General features: G+C 37.3%; 1 protein-coding gene across 11 annotated transcripts in view; it reads left to right on the top strand.

Moving 5' to 3' along the window:
• The window catches only part of NECTIN3 (nectin cell adhesion molecule 3), an 88221-nt gene that overhangs the window by 11251 nt on the left and 55027 nt on the right, over nt 1–21943 (top strand). For all 11 annotated transcript variants that reach the window (XM_027680965.1, XM_027680970.1, XM_027680963.1 and 8 more), the window contains 4 exons: nt 8705–9043; nt 16196–16495; nt 18350–18467; nt 21308–21459. In XM_027680965.1, the coding sequence (XP_027536766.1) occupies nt 8705–9043; nt 16196–16495; nt 18350–18467; nt 21308–21459 (909 nt within the window). The remainder of the gene's footprint in view (nt 1–8704; nt 9044–16195; nt 16496–18349; nt 18468–21307; nt 21460–21943) is intronic.

Below are 21943 nucleotides of genomic sequence, written 5' to 3'. Positions count from 1 at the left end.
AAATGAAATCAGTGTGATTAAGTCAAGAATGTCTTGCTGCTCATAACTTAGACTGTGGGATAGACGTGAGCTTTCCGGGTAATTAGCAAGATGCATGTTGTAGTTACCCTCATGGTTGGGATGGAAGTGATTGCTGTGTATTAGAAAAGTGAGTTGTTACTTTATAACGAAAGAGAACAAACAGCAGTGACAAAAAAATCCTGTACTGACACTCTGTGTTGTATTTTTTGATTCTGGTTGCAGTTGCCTTGTTTTCTTTCTGTTAGTATGTGTCATGGCAAGTTTATTATATGGTAGGGTTGAAACACCAGCCATATAACTTGGAAGGGAAGTTGTTTGTTGGACTGGTATGACATCTGGAATAGCAACCTGCTATTTTTGCAAGTTTGTGGCTAGGTGGAGGAGACTATGCTTCTGTGTCATTGGTAACTTTCAAGTTTTGAAATGAAGCAGAAGTGATGGGCAGTAACTCCTCAGACTTCTGCAATACCTAGTGCCCAGTCCCTCATCCCCAATTTTTCTCTTCCTCCCAAAGAATAAGAAAGTGGATATTGTGGTAGCATTCAGTAGCATTACATTGCTTTTCCAAATTCGAGTGGACAGGTCTGGAGTCTGGAAGGAAGTGGGAGGGTATTTATCTGACCAGATCTTCAGCGAGCAGTCTCCGTGGTCTTCCTAGGACCTTTTTCTGGAGAGAATTCTTATGGTGGAGTCTGTAGTTCTAGGTGATGCTAGAGGATAGTAGGATCTTGTCTGTTGCATTGTCTGGAGTATGAGGTGCCCTAATTATGCATAAATACTAGCTGATGATAAGTTGGAGTAAAGGTGAGTTACACAGGGCTTTGGAGGACCTTATGAAACTGAGTGGTTGAAGAGTTAAAGAAGCTGAAGTGTAGATGGATGTTCAGTGATGCTCATGAAGTGTCCTTTGTGGAGGAGAGTATTAAACTTCATATGTATTATTTATGATATATTTATAATATTTCTATAATTGGAGACATGGCCTTGGATTTGTGATGGTCAGTTGTGTGAACTTTGCCAGAGGTCTTGCTTGCAGGCAGCTGCCTGTACAAGGTATGAACTATGTAATGCACTGTTTTGAAGCATGTTCTCTGTAATGATGTTATGTTGACACCTACTTTCAACTCGAATTGGAATTTCTAGAGTTAGCTCTGAAGAGTGTACTAGATTTGAAACCTGATCAGAATAAATTGGTGTCTAGAAAGCGTTGATTTTTGTGTAATATGTGTAGTCACCTGTATTAATGAAAGGCAGTTGGTAGTAGGTGATGGAGCTGACTTAAAGGCCAGTGAAGTTCTGTGTACTTGATTTATAGAAGTCAGAAAGGCTGAAGCACTAGCTGACTAAAACTGTATATCTTCTGAATGGAATTTGTCATCACCTTGAACTCCCAGCCCTGCAAATAAATGAAGAAATCGAGCTTTTAAAATAAATTTTAAGCAAGCAAGACCTAAGTTATGTCTAAACATCAGGTTATAACACAACTTATGATTGAACGAGTTACTTTTCTCAAAGCTGAAGGCTGTCATTTCTCCCAAGTCTTATCTTTTGCTGAGAATGAGAAGACTGGTCTCTAAGGAATGATTTGAGTATGCCCTGGTGTCTCAGTTGAGGACAGACTGATGCTGATAGAGATTCCATGTGCGTTCATATATACAACTTTGAAGAGCTAAAAGCTTTTTACAAAACACATGACAAAAGATGAGTGTCTGCTTATGGATCAGAATTCAAAAAATAAGTGATAGAGAAGACTGGTCACCTGCTGTGAGCTGGCTGTCCCCCTGATGAAGAGGAGAACCTTTAGTGAAAAGAGTAACTGTAAAGAATGCAAATAGATGCAAATAGAAGGAGATGAGGAATACATTTGGTAAGGAAGTATCTATTTGAACAGGTTGTAATATTCTTGTTAAACCCAAATGCAGTAGACCTGAGGATGAAAAAAGTAACTGAAAGTGCTCTGTCTTAAATAAATATGTGCTAGCTGAAAGCAGTGGTGTTCTTGAGGACAGAACTCCTGGTTTCATAATGTATTTTAAGTGCTACTAACTGAGCATTAAAAATTAAATAAATTTGCCATCTTAGATATCTTCCAAGTCAATTTCTTATTTAAGTTTTCAGTAATTCCTTCATGTGTAACTGACTTAGTTGGTTGATTTGCAAAGCAAGTAGGGATAGTCTTGAAACACAGGTGAAAAACCAACAGGTTGCTAGGAAGATGACCAGGAATGAGACTTTTAAAAGCAGAGTATTCTGAAATCTTCCCACAGTAGTGAGGTCTGGGTGAACTAAATGGTCATGAGAGAACAAATGGTATAAGTGTATTGAATGGAATGTTGCAAATAAGTCCCTGAAAGGAGAGCTTGTATTTGAGTCCATCAGCATGTGTGTTATATTGGCTAATAAGAATTTGAAGGAAGACCAGACTTTACTGAAAATGTCTGTTAATAATCTTAAGGTAATAAGGCCAGCAATATCTTTGATCATGTCTCTACCCCAGTGCAGGATCAACTTAGATTAGTTTGGATGTTTGGTTTTTTAATTACTAAATATCAAACCTTTCTAAAGATTCTGGAAGTTTATAATTTTGGCCGGGGTGTTCATTTGAGAAATTGACTTTGTAGCATCAAAGGTGTTTTTTTTCATTTCGGTGGGCTTTGTTGGTTTTCTTTGTGGTTTTGTGGGTTTGTTTTTTGCAAATTGTTTGTGGATTTTTTTGTTTGTGTTTGGTTGTTTGGTTGGTGTTGTTTTTTGCTTTGGTTTATCTCCTTCCTAACCTTCACAGGCATACTTAGTATTGCAGTCATTCTCTTTTTGCAGTGTAAGTACTTTAGGACCTTTATTGGGTTACCTTCTTGGCGAATAACAATCAGTTATTCCATCCTTTCTTGTAGGTCATGTTTTCTAGGCTTTTGAGCACACGTTGCTTTCAGACTCTGGATGGCTGATATATATGATGTTCAAGCTGAACAACTCCAGATGGAGCCTCAGTGCTGCTGGCTGGAGAAGAAAGTTTACTTCTATATTAGCATATTCTAGAGTGTCACTTCCAAGCATAATCACCATATACTTGCTGTAGCTTTCAGGACAGTCTGTGCTCTCTAACCAGTTACTTATCATCCTGTCTGTGTTACTTACACTTGTTTATGCTGACTGCTCTTCTAATTTGGACCCACTACAACTTGAAAGGCTTTTTCCTGCCTGCCTGGGAAAGGTTTGTGTGTATAACTTCAGCTTGGTTTTCTGTATACAATGCAGTTACTTGGCAGCACCACCAAGACTCAGAAGTACAATGCTTCTTTTGACCTTCCACTATATCTGTTAGATATTTTGGTTATGTGCTTATAGGAGGACTTTAACATTTTGCACCACATCAGTTTGTCAGAACTATTAACTCATCTTTTGTGTTTCAAAAGATTAAGATCATCTGGAACTCTTTAACAAACTTTCCAATCAGAAGTTTCGGTTACATTAAGGACTGCTTGTTTCGATCTCTTCTTTTAGCATATTTATACCTATTACTCTGATACTCAGAGATCTGATTTTATTTAAATGGGGATGTGAAGCATTTTGTGTTGGTTAGGAAGAGTATTGTGTTGGTTAGTGGTGTGTATTTTTATGGATAACTTTGGAACTACTTGTTTACTCTTACTACTAGCTTTTTAAGAGAGTGGGACTAAGAATGAGATGTTCTCCTCCAGTCCTGCTTTTGTGCCTGGCCTGTTTGTTGGAAAAAGAGTACCTCGTTGTCTTGCTTATTTCCTTTTAAAGGAGGTGGGATTGGAAGATTTGGTTAAACAGGGTTGGAAATATTCATTACGGAAGAACATCCAGCTGCCTCATAGCATGCCTCACTTATTAGTTCAGCATGTCTTTGTAAACATCTGAAAGCTTAATATCAGGATAAACATGAATGTCTTAATTCACTATGTGCTAATATATATATAAGATTATAGTGTAAGAACATGTAAAATGGACATTGATGTTAATATGGTTTAAATTGAAATGCCAGATGAAGTTTTAAAGTTCACAGGACTTTGTAAACATTCTTGGTGAGTAGTTAGATTTAAAGCTTTAACCTTATAAAATTGGTTTTCTAAGAGTGTCCCTCACAACTGAATTTGAAAAATGAGCTTAATATTCTTTTTTGACTTCCTCTAGTGTCTTAGATTGTATTTAGTTTCCTGCTGCTTGATACTAAAGGTCTGTGCAGCATGGTAGGAAGCAGAGTATGCAGGGCCACAGTCACTGTCTTCTGTGGAGTTACTGAAACTAGAACAGAAGCATCAGTTAACATGTGAAAATGACATTGTGAAATAAGAATAGTGGGTAACAGCCAGTCTGACTTCAAGGGCAGAGCTGCTTTGAAGCTCCAACTCATGAGTTGGGCCCAAGCTGTGTTAGTGTTAAACCCTGAGTTGTAACTACTTGTTACAACTTTGTGTTGCATTGGAGTAAAATACCTTTTTTTACATCTGTTTTGTTGTTTTACATGGTGAAAATGTGAGTCTTGCTGATAATTGTTTGTTGTGGTGCCGTAGAGGTTTGCATACTTTGTCATCTTGACTCATTTGTGTTAGGATGAGAGTTCTTTGTCCAGTGTTGCATTGTGTGGCCTTCTAACAGGCAGTGTGAATCCTCTCTGTGGGCTCTGGATGATGTCTTATGAATGGCAGCTGTAGCCTTCCTCACAAATATCACTATTGCTTGGTGTCTCTCTGTAGATTAACATGTTGATTCAACAACTGGAAGATAACTGACCATCCCTTCCATCCCTTCCATCAGCTGTGGGGAATGAAGGAGCAGAGTAACACAAGCCTCTTGTTAGAATGGTGTGATAGGTCATCATCTGTACCCTTAGGAGCAGCAGGTGGAGGTTCAGAGTACTTAAAAATTGTGCAGAACATCCTGTGACAGCACTTAACTGAGAATTTGTCATCTTGAGCTTGGTCTTTTGAGTAAAACCCCTGCTTCAGCAACAGTTAACTTTTGATTGAGAGGAAGCCTGAGGATTTCAATAGTCGGCTTCAGGCTATTGAATTGCTACGCCTCATTTCACCAAAACTTTTTGCATTCTGGCAGGCTTTTGCATGCCTGTTATATTACTATGATAAACATTGAATAAGGTTTTAAGAATTGCTCTCTGAGATGGAAATAATATACCTTCAGTTTTCTTCTTTAAAAAAATAATGCAAGTACTGTACAAAAAAAAAGGTAACTTGAGCTGAGTACTGTACATTTAATGCTTATAGGAGCTCACTTTCCCCCCCAAAATTGATTGATGAACTAGAACTCTGATTCAAGTAAGGATTGTGATAAAGCAGATCCTTAGGCAGGGGAACACTAGGTTATAATACTATCTCTTTGATGTAAGTGCAGGTTTTTTCCTAAGTACTTGCTTAACAGTTCTAATTGAAAGCTAGTGTTGAGGCATTTTGTCCTACTTAATCTTGAATCTCTTCCATTCCTTGGTTCTGATCTTTTTTTGACACAGGAATTTGATCATGCCCTGGTACTCAAAAGACACACACTGACTTCTTCCCAGCCATTTAACCATATATTTTTATAAAGCCTCAAGTTGAGGCTTGTTTTCTGCAGTGTCCTTAAGTGCTTTGCTTTTCCAGCTAAATACATCTGAAAATACCACTGGACTGTGTGACTGTGCTCATTGCCTCTGTTGCATTGCTGCTTGTGACTGACAGAGCTCATTCAGAAGGTTAAATGGGGATGAGGACAAGTGAGGTTTTGTAGGTTGGGGTCTCTTGGATACCTGGTGAGTGCTGACACAGGAGGAGGAGGACTGGAAGAATAAGTCTAAGCTTTCTGATGTAATTTGAAATTAAACTGACCTAACAGTAATTCTTAGCCTGACCTTAAGGGTTTTTATGGGAAGTTCTGCTGACGTAGCAACTTGCTGTCACCAAAATGGGATGTTCTTGTTGTTCTGCTCCACTCTTGATTGGAACTCTTCTTAGTTCCCTGCCATTAGTGTGTGCTAAGGCCAGATGTGAACTGAATAACTTGCTGATAGAGGGAAAAACTTCAGTTTTCTGCTCTTCTGCAGTTTGGCTTTATTGTCTTGTGGAAATAGCCTGTGGGAAGTCAGTGGATAGAAACCGTCAGTGTGGTCTCCCTAAAACTTGAAACATTTTGGAGTCTATGTACTGTTATATAAACTATATATAAGTTCAGTTTAAATGATGCACGTAGATAAGTTTGATTTATTTTTTTTTTTTGTGTCTTCAGAGTCTGAACATGTGTCAGAAGATGAGATAAATGCATAAAATTTGGAGTAGTGATCTATTGGCTTTACTTCCTTTGCTGTTGAAGGTGAATGAAAAAGATGTAACTGATCAACATTCTATAGCTGCAAGTGTGTTTATGTATATAAATGTGTATTTATGCTGCTTGTTTCAATCTGTAAATCTTGAAAGTAGGAGCAACAATGAAAAAGTTTGACTTCTGAAAATATTCATGCAATTTGTGTGAGAATACAATGTTCTCATAGCACAAACGAGCTGTTAGAAGAATTGGTGGAAAAATTGTTGAGTATTGACTTTTTAAATGTACTCTGGTCATCTTTGTGTAGCTAAAGCCTCCAATTACTGTGAGTAGAATTGTCCAAAATAAAAAAAAAGGAAACAAAAGAGCTTGTGTGGTCAACTAACTGGGATGTTTTTCCAGTTCACTTTGTTACCGTCCCAGAAGTCTGAGCAGTTTTTGTAAGTCCACTTGTAGGGCTTTTCTATACTAAGTTTTTTGGAGTAACATACAGCTGATCGTTATGCTGAAGTTTAGTACAGATTAAGATTCACTAGATTTAAATATTGCAGAATGCTGATTTCTGAACGCAAGTGTGTTTTTACAGAATAGATATATCCTGTACATTCTGAAATACATTGCTGAAATGTAACTTGTGAGCCTTATAAATAATGTAGAAAACAATAGTCAAATATTCTTTAAGAACCACTTCACCTTATGCTTAAATGTAGCAGTGGCAAGTGGAGACAAAATTTGGGCAGAATTCTGTGCATTTCAGTTAGTGTGCAAATAGTTGCCCTCTCTTCAGTGTCTGACACAACAATGTGTGTTAGTTAAGAGGCATGAGAAGACTAGACAAAAATATACTTGCACTACTTGTGAATTAGTCATGGCAGATACTCTCTATATGAAATGCATTCAGATTTCTTTTGAGTTTTCAGGCTAATTTTTGTCCCATCACCAGCCCTTAGTGACTGGCATATCAACAATCTTGGTCTAAAGTTTTGGCTTAGTTTTTTATTTGTGCAGATTAAGGTGTTCATCTTGTTGATGTTAGTCAGTAGTTTTATACTGAAGGAATCCATAGCTGACTCTTTAAGTCACTTTTTTGGGTGTCTTCGTGGACTCAGTTATGGTTTGAACAATGAAAAATCAGTTGATGGGAAATGGAAATCTTTTAACAATGGACTCGTACATAAAGGCATATAGAGACTTCTGTCCTGAACACATGGCTCGTCTTTTGTGTGAACTTGGTGGGTGAAAAGGCGGTTCATATCTCAGGTTAAATGACCCCTTCATGCCTATGAAAATGGGACTACTAAAATTTAGACTTGAATCATGTTCCATGGGTGAACATCCTCAGTAACAGCCTGAGTACTGATTCAGTAACTGGAGAGAGAATTGGAGCATCTGCAATGGCTCTATTAAAACTTTAGCACAGGAAAAAGAAAGTAGTGTGGACCAAGACTCTGGTTCTTTTTCATCATGTTAGTTTGCTTCAGGAGAACTAGGGTGAAGTTTCTGGAGCATCTGTTTGGCAAAAGAAATTGTGAACCAGTGATTTATTGAACTGTTTTGTCCTCATGGATTTCCCTTTTTGAAAGGAGCGTGGTGTAAAATGCTGAGCTCACAACATAGTTGCTTCTGTGGAAGGTATTTTAGGTATTAAGTGGAAATGCATTGAATCTCACACAAACACTTGACTGTGCCCACTCTTGCGTATTTGCTGTGTGAGGGAAGATCTGGTGTGAAGACACCACACTGCAGGGTAGCAGAAAGATTGCATATGTATGATGGTACATGTCTTTGTTAGGAAGTAGGATACGGAAGTTAAAATTGAGTTCTTAGATTGGTTATCATGTGGAGTAGTTTGTGGGGGTTTGATAGAGGTTCTCTTGTTTGGTTTTTAATTGTATTTACTGGTATGGTAAGTGGTAGAAGTTACGCTCATGCGTTTTTCTTGAATTCATCTTTATTAAGAGTTCTATCTTTTGAAAACAGAAACAAGTGCAGTCATTTAACTTCAGTTTTTACCTGCTCTGGATCAGTAAGCAGACTGCTACAGTACCATTGTCTGATTATTGCTTTTTTCAGTAAATCTGAATACACACAATGCTCATATCTATTTAAATTTCTGCAAGACTGTTACACCAGTTACACAGTTGTCAGGTTGTTTTTATAGGAAGTTGTATATTGGTGATAGTATTCTCTAGTATTCTCTAAAAAATGGTCAGTCTATGCCCAGCTTTGATGTTTTTGCTTGAAGCATGCTTCTGTAGTGTTTCTACACTGCTGTGAATCAGTTATTCAGAAGAAAGTGGGAATTGTCTTTTAAAAAGCCAAGCTAATTACTGAAGGAGGCTTAATGTGAAGACTTGGAGACATAATCTTCTTGTGTCCCAACTAACAATTGCTTTGTTTTTAGGTGCCTTAGCTGGACCAGTTGTTGATCCACATGTGACAGCAGTTTGGGGGAAGAAGGTTGCACTGAAATGCATAATTGATGTAAATGAAACAATAACACAAGTTTCTTGGGAGAAGATATATGGGAAAAGTTCACAGACTATTGCTGTTCATCATCCTGAATATGGAATATCTGTTCAAGGAGAATACCAAGGAAGAGTGGCATTTAAAAACTACTCGCTTACTGATGCAACAATCATTTTAAAAAATGTAAGCTTTTCTGATGCAGGAGAATATATTTGCAAAGCAGTTACGTTCCCACTTGGAAATACACAGTCATCAACAACTGTAACAGTATTGGGTAAGTCAACTTCTTTATGAAAGAAAGTGAAGTTCTGCAGACTTACTAATAAGTTGTATTTTACCTTTTAACAAAAAGAATATGCAAAATATGTATTTGCTGGTCTTCTATTACAGGTATCTTCTTGTTCTTGCTAATATCATTGAGAAGTCTTCTTTTAGGTCTTGCTTGTTTAGAACTTGCTCGTTGATTGTCTAGATATTAAAAATAAAATAACCAGTTCCTATTTAAGTGCTGTGCTAATACAAACATTAATGGCTTTACAACTTTGACTGGGCAATGCTGATACTATGGGCTTGTATGTGTGTGCTGAGAAGCTGCTGAATGCTGCTTTAGCTATCACAGTGGCTAAATTCCCTCATATAGTGCTGTGAGTAGTCACCAGTTTTCAGAAAAAAAAGGTATTGTTTAAAACCTGTTGATCACCAATTGTCTCAGTGAAATAATCCATCGTCTGTGATGAGGTCAGTGTTCTCAGAGGTGGTAGATGCTCCATGCCTGGAAACATTCAAGGTCCAGTTGGATATGACTCTGAGCAACCTGATATAGGTGAAGGGGGATTGGACTAGATGGCCTTTAAAAGGTCCCCTCCAGCTCAAATTATTCTATAAATGTGTTGCTAACATGGTAAGTTAATGTAACTGCTTGGGGCTGATGATATAAACCGTTCTTTGCATAGTATAAATGTAAAGCAAAACTGTCTAGTTGGCTGCTGGGAGTTGTGGGACGAAAGAGGCAACTTAAGCTCTTGACTGGTTGTGGGCATTCATAATGCAAAGCTTTCATAAACTTGGGTTTTCACTTATACTAATTTAGTCCCTCTTGTTGAGGGTTGAGTATTGCTGTCATAAGGAATTACTACTGAAGCACGGGTAGACTTAGGTGGTAGTGCAGTGTGAGGTAAAATGATTACCCTGAAACTTGAAATCCTATTACTGACTTGCCCTCTCCTTATAGTAGTATTCCTTCTTGTAGTAGAGGAAGGTACTTCTGTATCTACTGCAAGTAGTCATGGTACTTTCTACAGCTGAGGTGATCCTCAATGACTGTTTTTGTAAACAGATAGTAGAGTACTCAATGAGATCAATCAGATGGCTGTTGCACAATATGCAAACTGGTTTTCACCACAAGGTGGGGCAAAATAAACACATCAAAGCAACTGGCTTAACCCAATTTGAAACAAGTAACTTGACCAAAATTCTATGTGATGTACAAAGCATGTAGTTTTATGGCTCTCTTTTCCATGTACTGCAAGTGACCGTGGCTGTGGTTATTGTAGCAGTCTTTTGACTTCAGGTTTCAACTATTGTACTTTACCAATATACATGGGAGGTTCTTACTGTTCTGCCTCATCTTTTCTAGTCAGTTCCCAAGATTTTTTTTTTCAGATCACATTACTAGTTGTGTCCATTTTGTCCTTGAAATTTCAGGTTTATGGAGAACCTGAGGATGCACTTGGAAAGCAAATGTATGTCCTATGTATTTATTATTCTGCATTTGAAAATGTGGAAGGACCACAATTTGCTTGATTAGATATGTATTATAAAAAATTGCAGTTGTAATGGAGTAGGAAAAGTATTTGTCAGGCATACAGTGCTTCTAATCATAGGTTGTTTTTCGTAGTTGATGCAGGTGGTTACCATTGCTGTTAAGCCTCTCAGTGACTTGATATCAACCTCTGAATTGAAAAACCCAGCTATTATTTGCAAAGATACTTTTCCATCCTAGTTAGTAGCAGCTTGGTTTGCATGTACAACTTGGTAGCCCACCCTCGGTTGGGCTTACACTGGCCACAGAACTTATGTATTTTCCATCCTTCTGGAAACCTTTTACTACACTGAAATGTAGGCTTAAAGAGTGAGAATACTGGGGAAGTAATGATTTTTAGAATATGCATGTAAATGAATAAGTTGTGAGCTTTGCTGGCCTGAGCTCAGCAATGCCAAGCTCAGCAGAGTCGTAAGGCATGGAATAGCTGTAATCGAAATTCAAAAGTTGATATAACTTTAAAATCCAACTTCAGTTTGACTGCATTTTCCCACTGGTCTAAAAAACTCTCCCTTAAGTGAGGAGAGAAAAGTTCCTGTCCTAGGGCTGAAACTGTTTCCAATCCAAGCAACACTGCCTTTTTTCCTAGTCCCTAATCTGTTCCTATTAAGCAAAGAATGTAGTAGACATACTTTGTCATATAGTAGGTGCTTCTACACTGTGAGACAGAGACACTGAAGACAAATGGAAGAAAAAAATAACTACAGGGTAAAATGCCCTTTGTTTTGCCACAGTGTACTGATCACCATATTTGGAACTTCTCTTATGCTTCTTAAGCGTAACAAACTTTCCACATTTGGTGGCTTTGCTTGCACCCAGTTTTCTTCGTTTAGTGCCTCATGCTGTCTTAAAGAAAATGCATTTTAAAACAAGAGGTTAAGACAGTAAAAATAAGAAAATGCTTTTAGGGTCAAACAGGTAGATTGAACTTGTCTACAATGTTGCTTCTTCAAACTTACTGTGTTAAACTAGAGCAAAAAATCTCAAATAGTTTCGTGGCATGCTGTTTTTTAAAAGATGTTGACCAAATGAGCCAAACTGGTGTCTTGAGGCAGAAGAGACTGATTGTGGCAGGTCAGCTTGCACAGCTGACATAATTTTTATCTTGCCAACTTGAGTGCTGTACATGACTGTTTTAAATACTTGGTTTGGCTTGACTCTGCTGTCTTGCCAAGTTAGATTTCTCAGCATGGATATCGATAAAGGAGGTCTTGTTCTTCTGCAGCCTGGCTCTTACCAATGCTGCAAGTGAACAATGAACTGTGCAGGTGAGTGGCAAAGGTGTAAGTCTGTCACCATGAATAGATTCCAGACACTCATATACAAATTCTTACAATTAAGAATCAGAAGAAGGTGCATGTCAGACAGTATAGAAACTGCATCCTCTCAGACAGTTCTAGTAAAGCAATGGTGTTTAAAAAGTACCACACGATATTCTGGGTCAAGAAAAAGTATCAAGTAGATAACAAAGTTATCTGGTCTGACTGGTCTTAAAATGAACGAACAAAAAAACCCCCAAAACTACAAAAACAAAACAACCTAAAGTCAATAATTAAGGATTAATTATCCAACAGGATAAGGTACACAGAAATATAAAGCTGCTGGTTTTGAGGGGAGAGAAAATAAAGGCTAGAAATAAAGGCGTGTTTTGGAAAGAAGTTATTCAAGTAAATGTCAGTTGCAATGAAGAAGGAACATTCCCAGTGTCATGCTGTTGCCAAGGAATTAGTGAATTTAATGGCAAGAGGAAATAATCTTGTTTGTGTTGTAATCATTCCAATTTTGTCCAGACCTCCTGTGCACAGTGGCAGAAGAAAAGTTTTAAAACTAACAGAAACAGCTGAAAAAGGCTTATGAAATATTTAAAATCAAGAAGAAACTTTGAGGCCTGGAAACTTAGTGCAATAGGATTTAAGGCTCTTTCTTGTTTGAATGCTTATCTTGATTTTCTATGAAGTGTAAGGACTTGATCAGTGAGAGGTCTATGTTGAACGTAAGATGAAGGTAGAGGAAGTGGGGTTAAATTAGGTAGTGGTCATGAGTCAGTATGTGCAATTTAGGTGAGACTTTAAACATCTTTATAACACAAATATAATTCATGCCATAATGTTGCTTTAGAGTTGTGTGACTATTCTTCTAATTTACATGAATGAAATGATCAGTGGGCAGTGACCTCTGTCCATTCAATCAGTGTATCTACTCAGTTGATGATTTAAAGGCAGGGAGGAAACCACCACTGCCCTTGAACTCTTACACTGTGGAAGCAGGACTCTTCTGCTTTTGGATCTCTTAGGGATTGGTAGCTTCCTTTCCGAAACAAAACATTTCACCATCTTTTTCATTTGACCTGAATAGAGCAGAATGTTTCTACCGAATGGGTGAAGCAGCTTCTCTAATGCTCTCCCAGCTGCCTTCATGTGTCCGCCACCACCACTGGGAGCAATGAAAGTCTGTAGGACATGTTTCAGTATGATTCAGGTGGCACACTGAATGCTCCTGGGATAAAAGGGGACTACTGTTAAGAGTTGGTGCATATAGAAGTTACACTTTCCAAAAAAAAGGTAAGAAAAAAAACTACCACAAAAAAACCCTCCAAACCTCTTCTTTTGGATAATCTTTTATCCAAATGGAAAATAGTATAACTGTTTCCCATTGAGAAAGGTGAGGTGCCAATGGCCCCTTGTCATTATGGATTCATTTGCCGGATACTTCTCTAAATCAATGAATGAAACATCTAGAAAGGCTGTAGAATATATATATATATCTCATATTTTATATATATATATATATACATGTAGAATATATGTAACATGTAAAATAACTGGTTTCTGCTGGTTTTGCTTCAGTTACTGGGACAAATGATAATTCTGAATGATAAACTATAGAAATAAGGATCCTAACTGCAGTTGCTTTCTGCTTTTTAGTATGTGGCTATTTAGTTATCTTGTAGTTGGTGTGTAGTCCAAGAATCTTAATTTATGGGAAGATGTGACAGTAGAAGCCTAAACATTTGTGAAATATAAAAAAAACTAAAGCACTGAAACACATTGGATTGGGAATAAGTATTTTACGGAGTTGAGTAGTTTTGAATAGTTCAGCTTTGTGTCTTGTTGACAAGTGTAAAACTATGTATTACACAATTAACTCAAACTGGCTTATGTCACAAATTTCTGGTACCACTTGAGAAAATAGGCTTTTTTCCTAATAATGATAATCTTAGCAGAAAGTGGGATTTTTTAGTCTATCCTGCTTTCTGGCTACTGTCACTTAATACTTGTAGACTTCTTTTTCTAAAAGAAGAGAACTGACTAGTCGGCTTTAGATCTGGAGATCTCTGCTACCTTAGTTAAGAGTTCTTGTTTCCTTACGTGTCCCTTTACAAAGAGGTGGAAGAAAAATTCTGCAGTTAGGTACTTTTTTTTTTTAATCAAAGGAATAGAATATATGAAACTTTATTTCCAGCTGAAATTTTTTGACTCTATATTGCTGGCATGAAACACTGCTGATAGCTGCTTTTTTAATTGGTTTCACTGTACAGAGATCTCGGGCAGGGAGTGATACAGCAAAAATTAAAATCTTTATGCTTATAAAATTCTAAATGTAAATTTGAGTGTTTACGTCTGCCTTTTATTAATACTACAGAAGCTACTGAAGAAGTTACAACTAGTGATTTGGGGGAGAACAAGCAGGGAAACCAAACTGTGGGTGAAATAACAAAGCTGTGTAATGTCAGGTTCTCCATATTAGGTTTTAAAGGCTTTTTTTTTCCGGATGATAGAATGCTCCAGGCTTATTGCAGAAAGCTCTAGTTATTGCTAGTGTTGGAGAGGAGAGCAGGGTATCAGATTTGAAAGAAGCTCCATTAGAGATGCTTCAGATATAGGAGAGTGAGTGTAGAACTTGGCATAAAACCCCTGCTGTTGGTTTATTTACAGTAGGGTCACTAACAAATCACAGAGGGTAAGCATTCAGAGAAACAAAGTAGAAAATAATTTGCTTTCAGTATTGGCCCAAAAAACCTTCAATTTCACGGTGATTTATATTCTTTAAGCTCTTCCAATCATAGAACAGAAAAGACATTTTTATAAGGTTATCCGTTTAGTAGCTGTCTTTCCCTTTAGTGTAATTGAGCAAATAATAAATTACTTTCTTCAGACATGAGCAGTGTTAGATTGAGCAGAAAACAGTCATAGACTGATCCTGGCACTGAATTCACTCCAGCTGAAAATATTTGATACCCGATTATCTTTGGAAGGTATAGGTAGTTGGAGAAGTATCTTGCCAGATGTGGTGATCTCTGCTCTATTTCATTTCAAGTTGTGTGTGTGGGTCGGCTTCAACTTCTGGGAAAGAAATTCCATGAACTAAATTTTTCCTTTTTGTCCTGAAAGGCATGGAAGTTGCAAGACTTATCTTTGCTCTGTGATTAGTGAGTGCTGGTCCACTGAGGTGGATTCTGAAGAATTATGGTGTGTAGGCATAACCTGCCCTAGAGGACTCCCAACAGCCTGATAAGAGCAAGAGACAAGGATTATGTAATAGGCTCCTATTCTACTGCAAAACCTGTATCTTACAATATTGGCGACACAAATGGGCCATTCTAAAAAAGCACAACCTTGGTTTGTGTCTGAAGCACCAGATAGTATTTCTGGCTTAGACTGCAGCTGGTGGATGGCTTGTACAGAGCTGAAAAAAAAACTTAAATGAAAAAGGAAGTTTTTCAAAACTTTTCAGTCTATGGCCCTCAGCAGTAGACTTGTACATAAGGAACTAAACTTCCTTTTATAATGAAGCGTGTTGCCTAAATCTGCAAAATTTTGGGATGGGCAGTGGTTTTACAAGGAGGTCACATCCTCCCATGTGTCTTGGGTGTAGTACTGAGTTCAAATTTTTTACTTTTATAGGGATTCATTCACAAAAATATATTTATAGGCAGAATTTTATTAATAATTAAAAACTATTTCTTTGCATATTAAAACCATATAAATTTTATCTAAAATTACATGTATTTGCGCATACACGTTAGATTCTATATTCAATGTGTGATGTGTGTATATAGAATAATGCTTTTTTTAGAGGTTGAATGTCTTTTGCAGCATGGAAGTCGTTTGTATTGTACTGATGAACAAAAGCTTAAACTCTTAATGTTGGGTGTTAAAACACTGAGGTAGCTTTGAAATGACATGAACTAGCAGTATAGATTAATACTTGAGTGCCTGAAAAAACAGCAGAATCTAAGCTTTTTGAAAAGAAATTGCAGTGTAGTTTCAACTTAATATTTTAAGCTGTCTGTTGTCAATCACTACAACTGGAGCATTGTAGTTGGCGTTTTGGACCTAACCACACTGGAATTCACTGTCAGTGCATTAAATGTAATGAATGAACAGCGCTGAACTTGGATGAGTGGACAAAGGTGAATAGCGTCAGCAGGCAAAAGCTTCATAAAGCTATCACCTCTGAGATACACCATGAGCTTATTTCTGGGATATCTGATTAGCCCTAGGCTTTTGCAAATGGATTAGATTTTGTTTGATTCTTACACAGTGACAGTTTCAAAGATGTGGAGTCTTTCTTGTCTAAATTTACTTTTTCTCCCCTCCCTAGTTGAACCTGTTGTGAGCTTAACGAAGGGACCAAACCTCCTAATAGATGGTGCAAACCAGACAGTAGCAGCCACTTGTACAGCAGCCACTGGAAAACCTGCTGCACAGATTGACTGGGAAGGAGACCTTGGTGAACCGAAGGAACCCACCTCTACTTCGTTTCCAAATGAAACAGTGACAGTTGTAAGAGAGTACGTGATTACCCCCACGCGGTTTGCAAGAGGAAGACACATAACTTGTGTTGTGAGGCACCCTGCCTTGGAAAAGGAGATCCGATACCCTTATGTGTTGGACATACAGTGTAAGTATTCTGTAAGGTATTTGCTGCTTGGTATATCTCTTACAACCACCCTCTTAATCAGTGTATACCTTCCACAGGAAGGAGATGAGCACTTTCTGCTTCAGGAAAACGAAGGAAATGAAAACTCTATAGAAATCTAAGCTGTGATTGAGGCAGGTTGGGCAGGAGTAGAAACCTGGGGTCTCTGTTTTGCCGATAAAGTCATGAAGCTAAAATACTGTTATGTTTGTTTCTGTTGTTTGTTTTGGATATTGAATCATGGGTAAACATTATTATTCATGTTTAAAAATAAAATTCAAAGATTACTGACAAAATAACAAACTCGGTTGACCTGTAAGCTCTTTATGGTGCCTTACAATTTCAGCAATAGTAAAGAGAATTGTAATGAAGATTCATGTTTGAGATGACAAGTTGAAAGTAGGCCTTATGGTCAGTAAGTTATTTTCAGATTAATCACTAAGCTTTGTCCACTCTAATTAGCATAAGGCAACAAGAACATAATACGTACATTCTTAATATTTGATATTCAGCTTCAAGTTGCTCATATAATTCAAATGTGTACCAGGCTTGTTTAACAAATGTGTGGCTTTAAAACACATGAAAATATGTGGTGAGATGGCTTACAATGCTGCTTACCTAAAACCAGTTAAGACAAACTTTAGTCATGTGACCTTTTTTTTATCTTGTTAGACAATGCATATGTGACCAAAACCAGCTATTTTCAAGTTGTTCCTTTATTATCCTGTCTCAGCTGTGTGCCGCTTTGAAGTTCCTAAATCATAGATGTCTGTCAGTTCAATTAGAAGAAATGTAGTGGCTGGAAAAAGTAGACTTGCTATTTTTGTTTGGCTAGAATCTAATTTGGGTTTGTTTTTATTCCGTTTAGTAAAGAATCACTTATTTTGACATAAAATAGTGATTAGTGTTGCTTTATTTCACTAGTCTTGAAGTTTTAGATTGAATGGCCATTGATACAGAAATAGAACTAAAGGTGGTTTTTTTCCCATCATTGTCTCAAACAGTGAATAAGAGAATAAAGTTTCATATTTAAAGTGAAATGAGGATGCAAATTGATCTTAAATATTTTTATCTGAAATTAGTGTTAAGGCATGTTTCAGAATTTGTAACAAAATTGTACAGTAACACAGCAGCAAGTGAGAAGCCAGTGTGTGTCCTTCAGTCTTCCCTGACACAGCTTTTGCAACTGCTCCTCCCTCACTGCTGTAGGAGCTTATACTAAATCATACTGTCTGTTCTGTGGCTTCTGAATATTTCAGCTGGGTGTCTCTGGCTTACCTGACATCGCTTCCTTGCTTTTTAGAGCCTTAAAAACATAATTCTACGTATTGGTGCCAGTGGATAACTTAAACTTTATAGCTGGCATCTGTGAACTTTTTGGTGATTTCCTAATTACCTGGGCTTTCCAAAGGCTGTTTCTGACCCTTTGCTGTATCTTTTTAGTGAGAAGTAGCTCTAAATTACCGTTCCTCACTTCCCAAAAGAATGAAATGGATTCTTTTCTTCTGAAGTCCTCTCACTTCCACGAGGTGTTGTATGATTGGTGAAAACACGGGGAAGGTTGCACTGATTAAAACAACTTGTTCATTGCTACATATTATGCTGTAGCTTGGAACTGCATTGTGTTCTCTGTATTTTGGTGGTGCTGGTGGTCCTTAAATTAAAAACAAACAACAATGAAAGCACACATCCCATTTCCTCCCTCCCCTCCAAAAAAAGAAAAAAAAACCAACAAAAAACAAAAAAGCCCCCTTCTGCTCCATTGATCTGACCATTAGGCACAATTCACTCTTAACAAAAAAATTGTGATTGATAGATGGAATCTTTTTTTGTCAGATGCCCCAGAAGTTTCAGTAACTGGCTATGATGGAAACTGGTTCATTGGAAGAGGGAACGTTCAGCTCAAATGTAATGCTGATGCAAATCCATTACCTATGGAATTTATGTGGACCAGGTAAATATTTATACAAAGGGACTTGCCACATGATTCAAGTGGTATAATTGCGTAGCTCACAATAAATGCATGTTTTGAAAACAAAGAGTATATTACTTATATTGGGTTGTAATGGTTTTATCCGGCCATTTAAAAGGAGAATACAAGATATGTGTATGTATAAATATGGGTGGGTGGATATCTTGTAAATTTACATGCCTGAACAGTTTGTCATTACTCTCAGGGTAAAGTCTCTTTAGTTACTCGAAGTAGACTAAACTGTGTATGCTGCAGCATGTAGAATAAAGACCAGTAAGTCTAGTAGGGATCCAACTATTTTTTTATTAGTTCTGTTTTATTATCACTGAGAGTAAATTGTAAACACTGGAACAGACTCTTCTGTATCTGCATTTTAAAATCTGAAAATTACAGTTGAGATTGCTTACTGAATTACAGAATTTGTCATGTTTTTCAAAATGCTCAAGTAGTTGCTAAGTCAGATGAATCCATCGTGATGGAAACTAGGTCTTGAACATGTGTCTAGTAAAATAAAAAATTGAACATAGCAGCCACACTTCATGAATATGTGAATTAGGTAGGCCCTACTCTGAAGTGTACTGCTTGGCTCTGCAGCCATGGCTGTACTTTGTGCAAGAGACAAGGGAGGACAATAAAAGCGAGCACAGATAAAAGTCTTTCCTATAAAGAAAAAAAAACCATAAACCCAGCCCTTTTAGATTTATTTGTTGCCCATAGAAAAGGAAATAACTTTCCTAAGGATAGCGTGAATTTATGTGTAACTGTTATAGTGGCTTCTCTTGGTAAATATTTGGGAATATTTATTTATTTGAAGCTGTAATCAATTTCCCTACCTTCTCAGTGGTGGATATAACTTAATGTAGAGGAAGAGTAGTCATGATGTGGATTGAAAATGTTATATTGGTAAGCTTGGAGTTGCTTGATGACAGTATTGCAGGAAAACAAAACATTACTGTAACTGACTCAATCCTAAAACCAGCCACTGAAATTTTCAGAGTGGCATGGCTATGCTAAACGAACTTTAGTAAAACGTGTGCTTTACCTACTGCTACAGTAGACTGCCATCCCCATCCCAGGCTTAGCTCAAAATCAGCGTGATGAGAAATTTCAACACATAAAAATTCCTGTGTTCAGAAAAGCTTGCCAGGCTTGCAGCTAAACAGCAGTACCACTTGTTTCTTCAGATGCACTGGGTTCTCAGTTCTCTCATTTGAATTTGAGACATATGTAAAAACTAATCAATACTACCTCTGTCTGAAATTCCAGAAGAAATAAACATATTTAAATACATTTAAAGCACTTCAAGCTTCAGAGGTGACTTTTATACTTCCTAAGGTTAAAACGGAACCAACTTTTATAAAAAAAGCTGATTTTTCTGGAATAAAACTAGGGTACCTTTTTGAGCAGGAACAAAACCTATCAAAGAAGCTGCAATATTGGGGCGTGAGGAACTTCAAGAGTGTGTGTGTGGGGGGGAAATCCATGTAAGGAAAGGGTAGTTTGAGTATTTAAGGAACCAAAAAGTAGCTGTGTTCAATTGTGTGCTGTCTTACTGGTGTCAAATTATAGTAGCTTCTGGAACTACCATACCAAAAAATGATATCTCTTGAAATCAAAGATGACACTGTACTTGCTGGGATAGTGATATTTTCATGGTCAGTAATTTTAAAATGTTGAATGTATGAGAATTTTATTTGCATAGACCTGGCAAACAAATTGACTGTTTTATAATGTTTCTTGAAATAAATACTTCTGGTACTGATGAATTATGGAGTATGTGTTGGATCACTTTTATCAGCTTTAATATGGCTGAGGCAGTTCTGGGCAATAATCACAGCAAAGTAGTAGGAATTTTGTCTTCAACCTACATATGTTGGAGATCATTTTTGCTGTTAACTGTGGGGTGTTTGTTTTTTTTAATTGAGTACCTATTTTAAGGTGTTGGGTGGCTTTTTTTCAATGCTGTTTACAAAAGCACGCTTTCTAAATGCTTTCAAGGTACTGTGATCTGGTGAGCACATGCTTGCATACTGATTTAGGCCTGGTTAGCTGTTAATAGATACTTAGATAAAACGTGGGATGCAATGGCATGAAATTACACAGGTGTTTAATGGGCAGTTGGCAGCTCTGTTCAAATAGTTCCAGTGCCTTTGCCCTTTCCCCTTTCTCATCGTGTTTACACAGTTGTTCCTGCAATCTCAGGCAGAATGGTACAGGGAAATGATAGAGTTGGAAAAGCCAGTTGACCAGAAACAAATTTTTTTTAACCAGTTGTTTCCCCAAACGTATAACCACCACATTCTGTTTCAGTGCTGTAATTTGGATGGAAAAGCGATGGGGGATGAGAAAAAGCAGATCAAGAGAGGGGGAAACTGCTTGAACTCTTGCTCAGAAATTCTAGTCCTATAAATTAAGCATGTATGGACAGAAATATTTATTGTGAGAGCTCAACTGGATGCAAAAGAACAGGCAGATAATCCTGACAGCAGTATAGGTGCTTCTTAGTTAGACTGTTAATTTTTAGAGCTTGAGTTGGCTTGTTCCTTCAAGTTTTTTTGAGATAATGTTTTTTAGCTGTAGTAGTCTTCATTTGTAGACAGCTTGCTAGTGCCAGCAGACTTGACATTTAAAGGATTTGGCACAGAAATTAAATACTAAATAAATGTTCAGGTGTACACTGAGAACGTCCAAGAAAAGCCCACTGACAATGTCAGAGCACAGTGAAAAGTTCACTTTACACAGACTATTACAAATATTATTTTAAACTGTTCTATTTAAACTAGTTGTAAAGATTCACATTTGAAATATAACTGTTTTTCTAGGTTGGATGGACAGTGGCCTGAAGGATTGCTGTCTGTCAACAATACTCTGCAGTTCAGCAGCCCATTGACTTATAACTACACTGGGACTTACATCTGTAAGGTGACTAATGCACTTGGTCAGAGGAGTGATCAGAAGACTGTCTACATATTAGGTAAGTCTTATTTCTCAGCAAAGACAGTGTGTTAACTGTGTTTTGGCCAGTGATTAAATTAACAAACTGAAGAGCCAGTTGATGCATGAAATATTTACACCTTTTGTGTGAAAACCTATTTGAAGTATGGATTTAAGAGCTATAATACAATTTGGGATAATTAATAATTAAAAACGTAGTAGAAATTCTTAAAGTTGAGGTGCTGCTGAGATTATTACTTTCTCTTGGTAGATGAACTGAGATTTGTTTCTTACAGTGTTAACCTGTGTTTGACAAGATATATTGACTGCAGTAAACAGCACCTTGTCTGTAATAAATTGAAAAAACAAATGTTGTTGGGAGGTGATGAACTACATTTAGGAAAGCCAAAGGTGCTCTTCTTTAAGGAAGTTAGGGTTATGTTCTGAATGTGTTTCACACTATTCATTTGTGTGTGTTTCACACACATCTCATTTTCTCAGGATGCAGATATTCAGTAATCATG

The sequence above is a fragment of the Neopelma chrysocephalum genome, unplaced genomic scaffold (assembly GCF_003984885.1).
Source record: "Neopelma chrysocephalum unplaced genomic scaffold, ASM398488v2 Primary Assembly neopelma1_60, whole genome shotgun sequence".
In the NCBI taxonomy this organism is placed as follows: Eukaryota; Metazoa; Chordata; class Aves; order Passeriformes; family Pipridae; genus Neopelma; species Neopelma chrysocephalum.
Note: the sequence above shows the minus strand (reverse complement) of the source record. Positions and strands in the feature narration are given on the sequence as shown.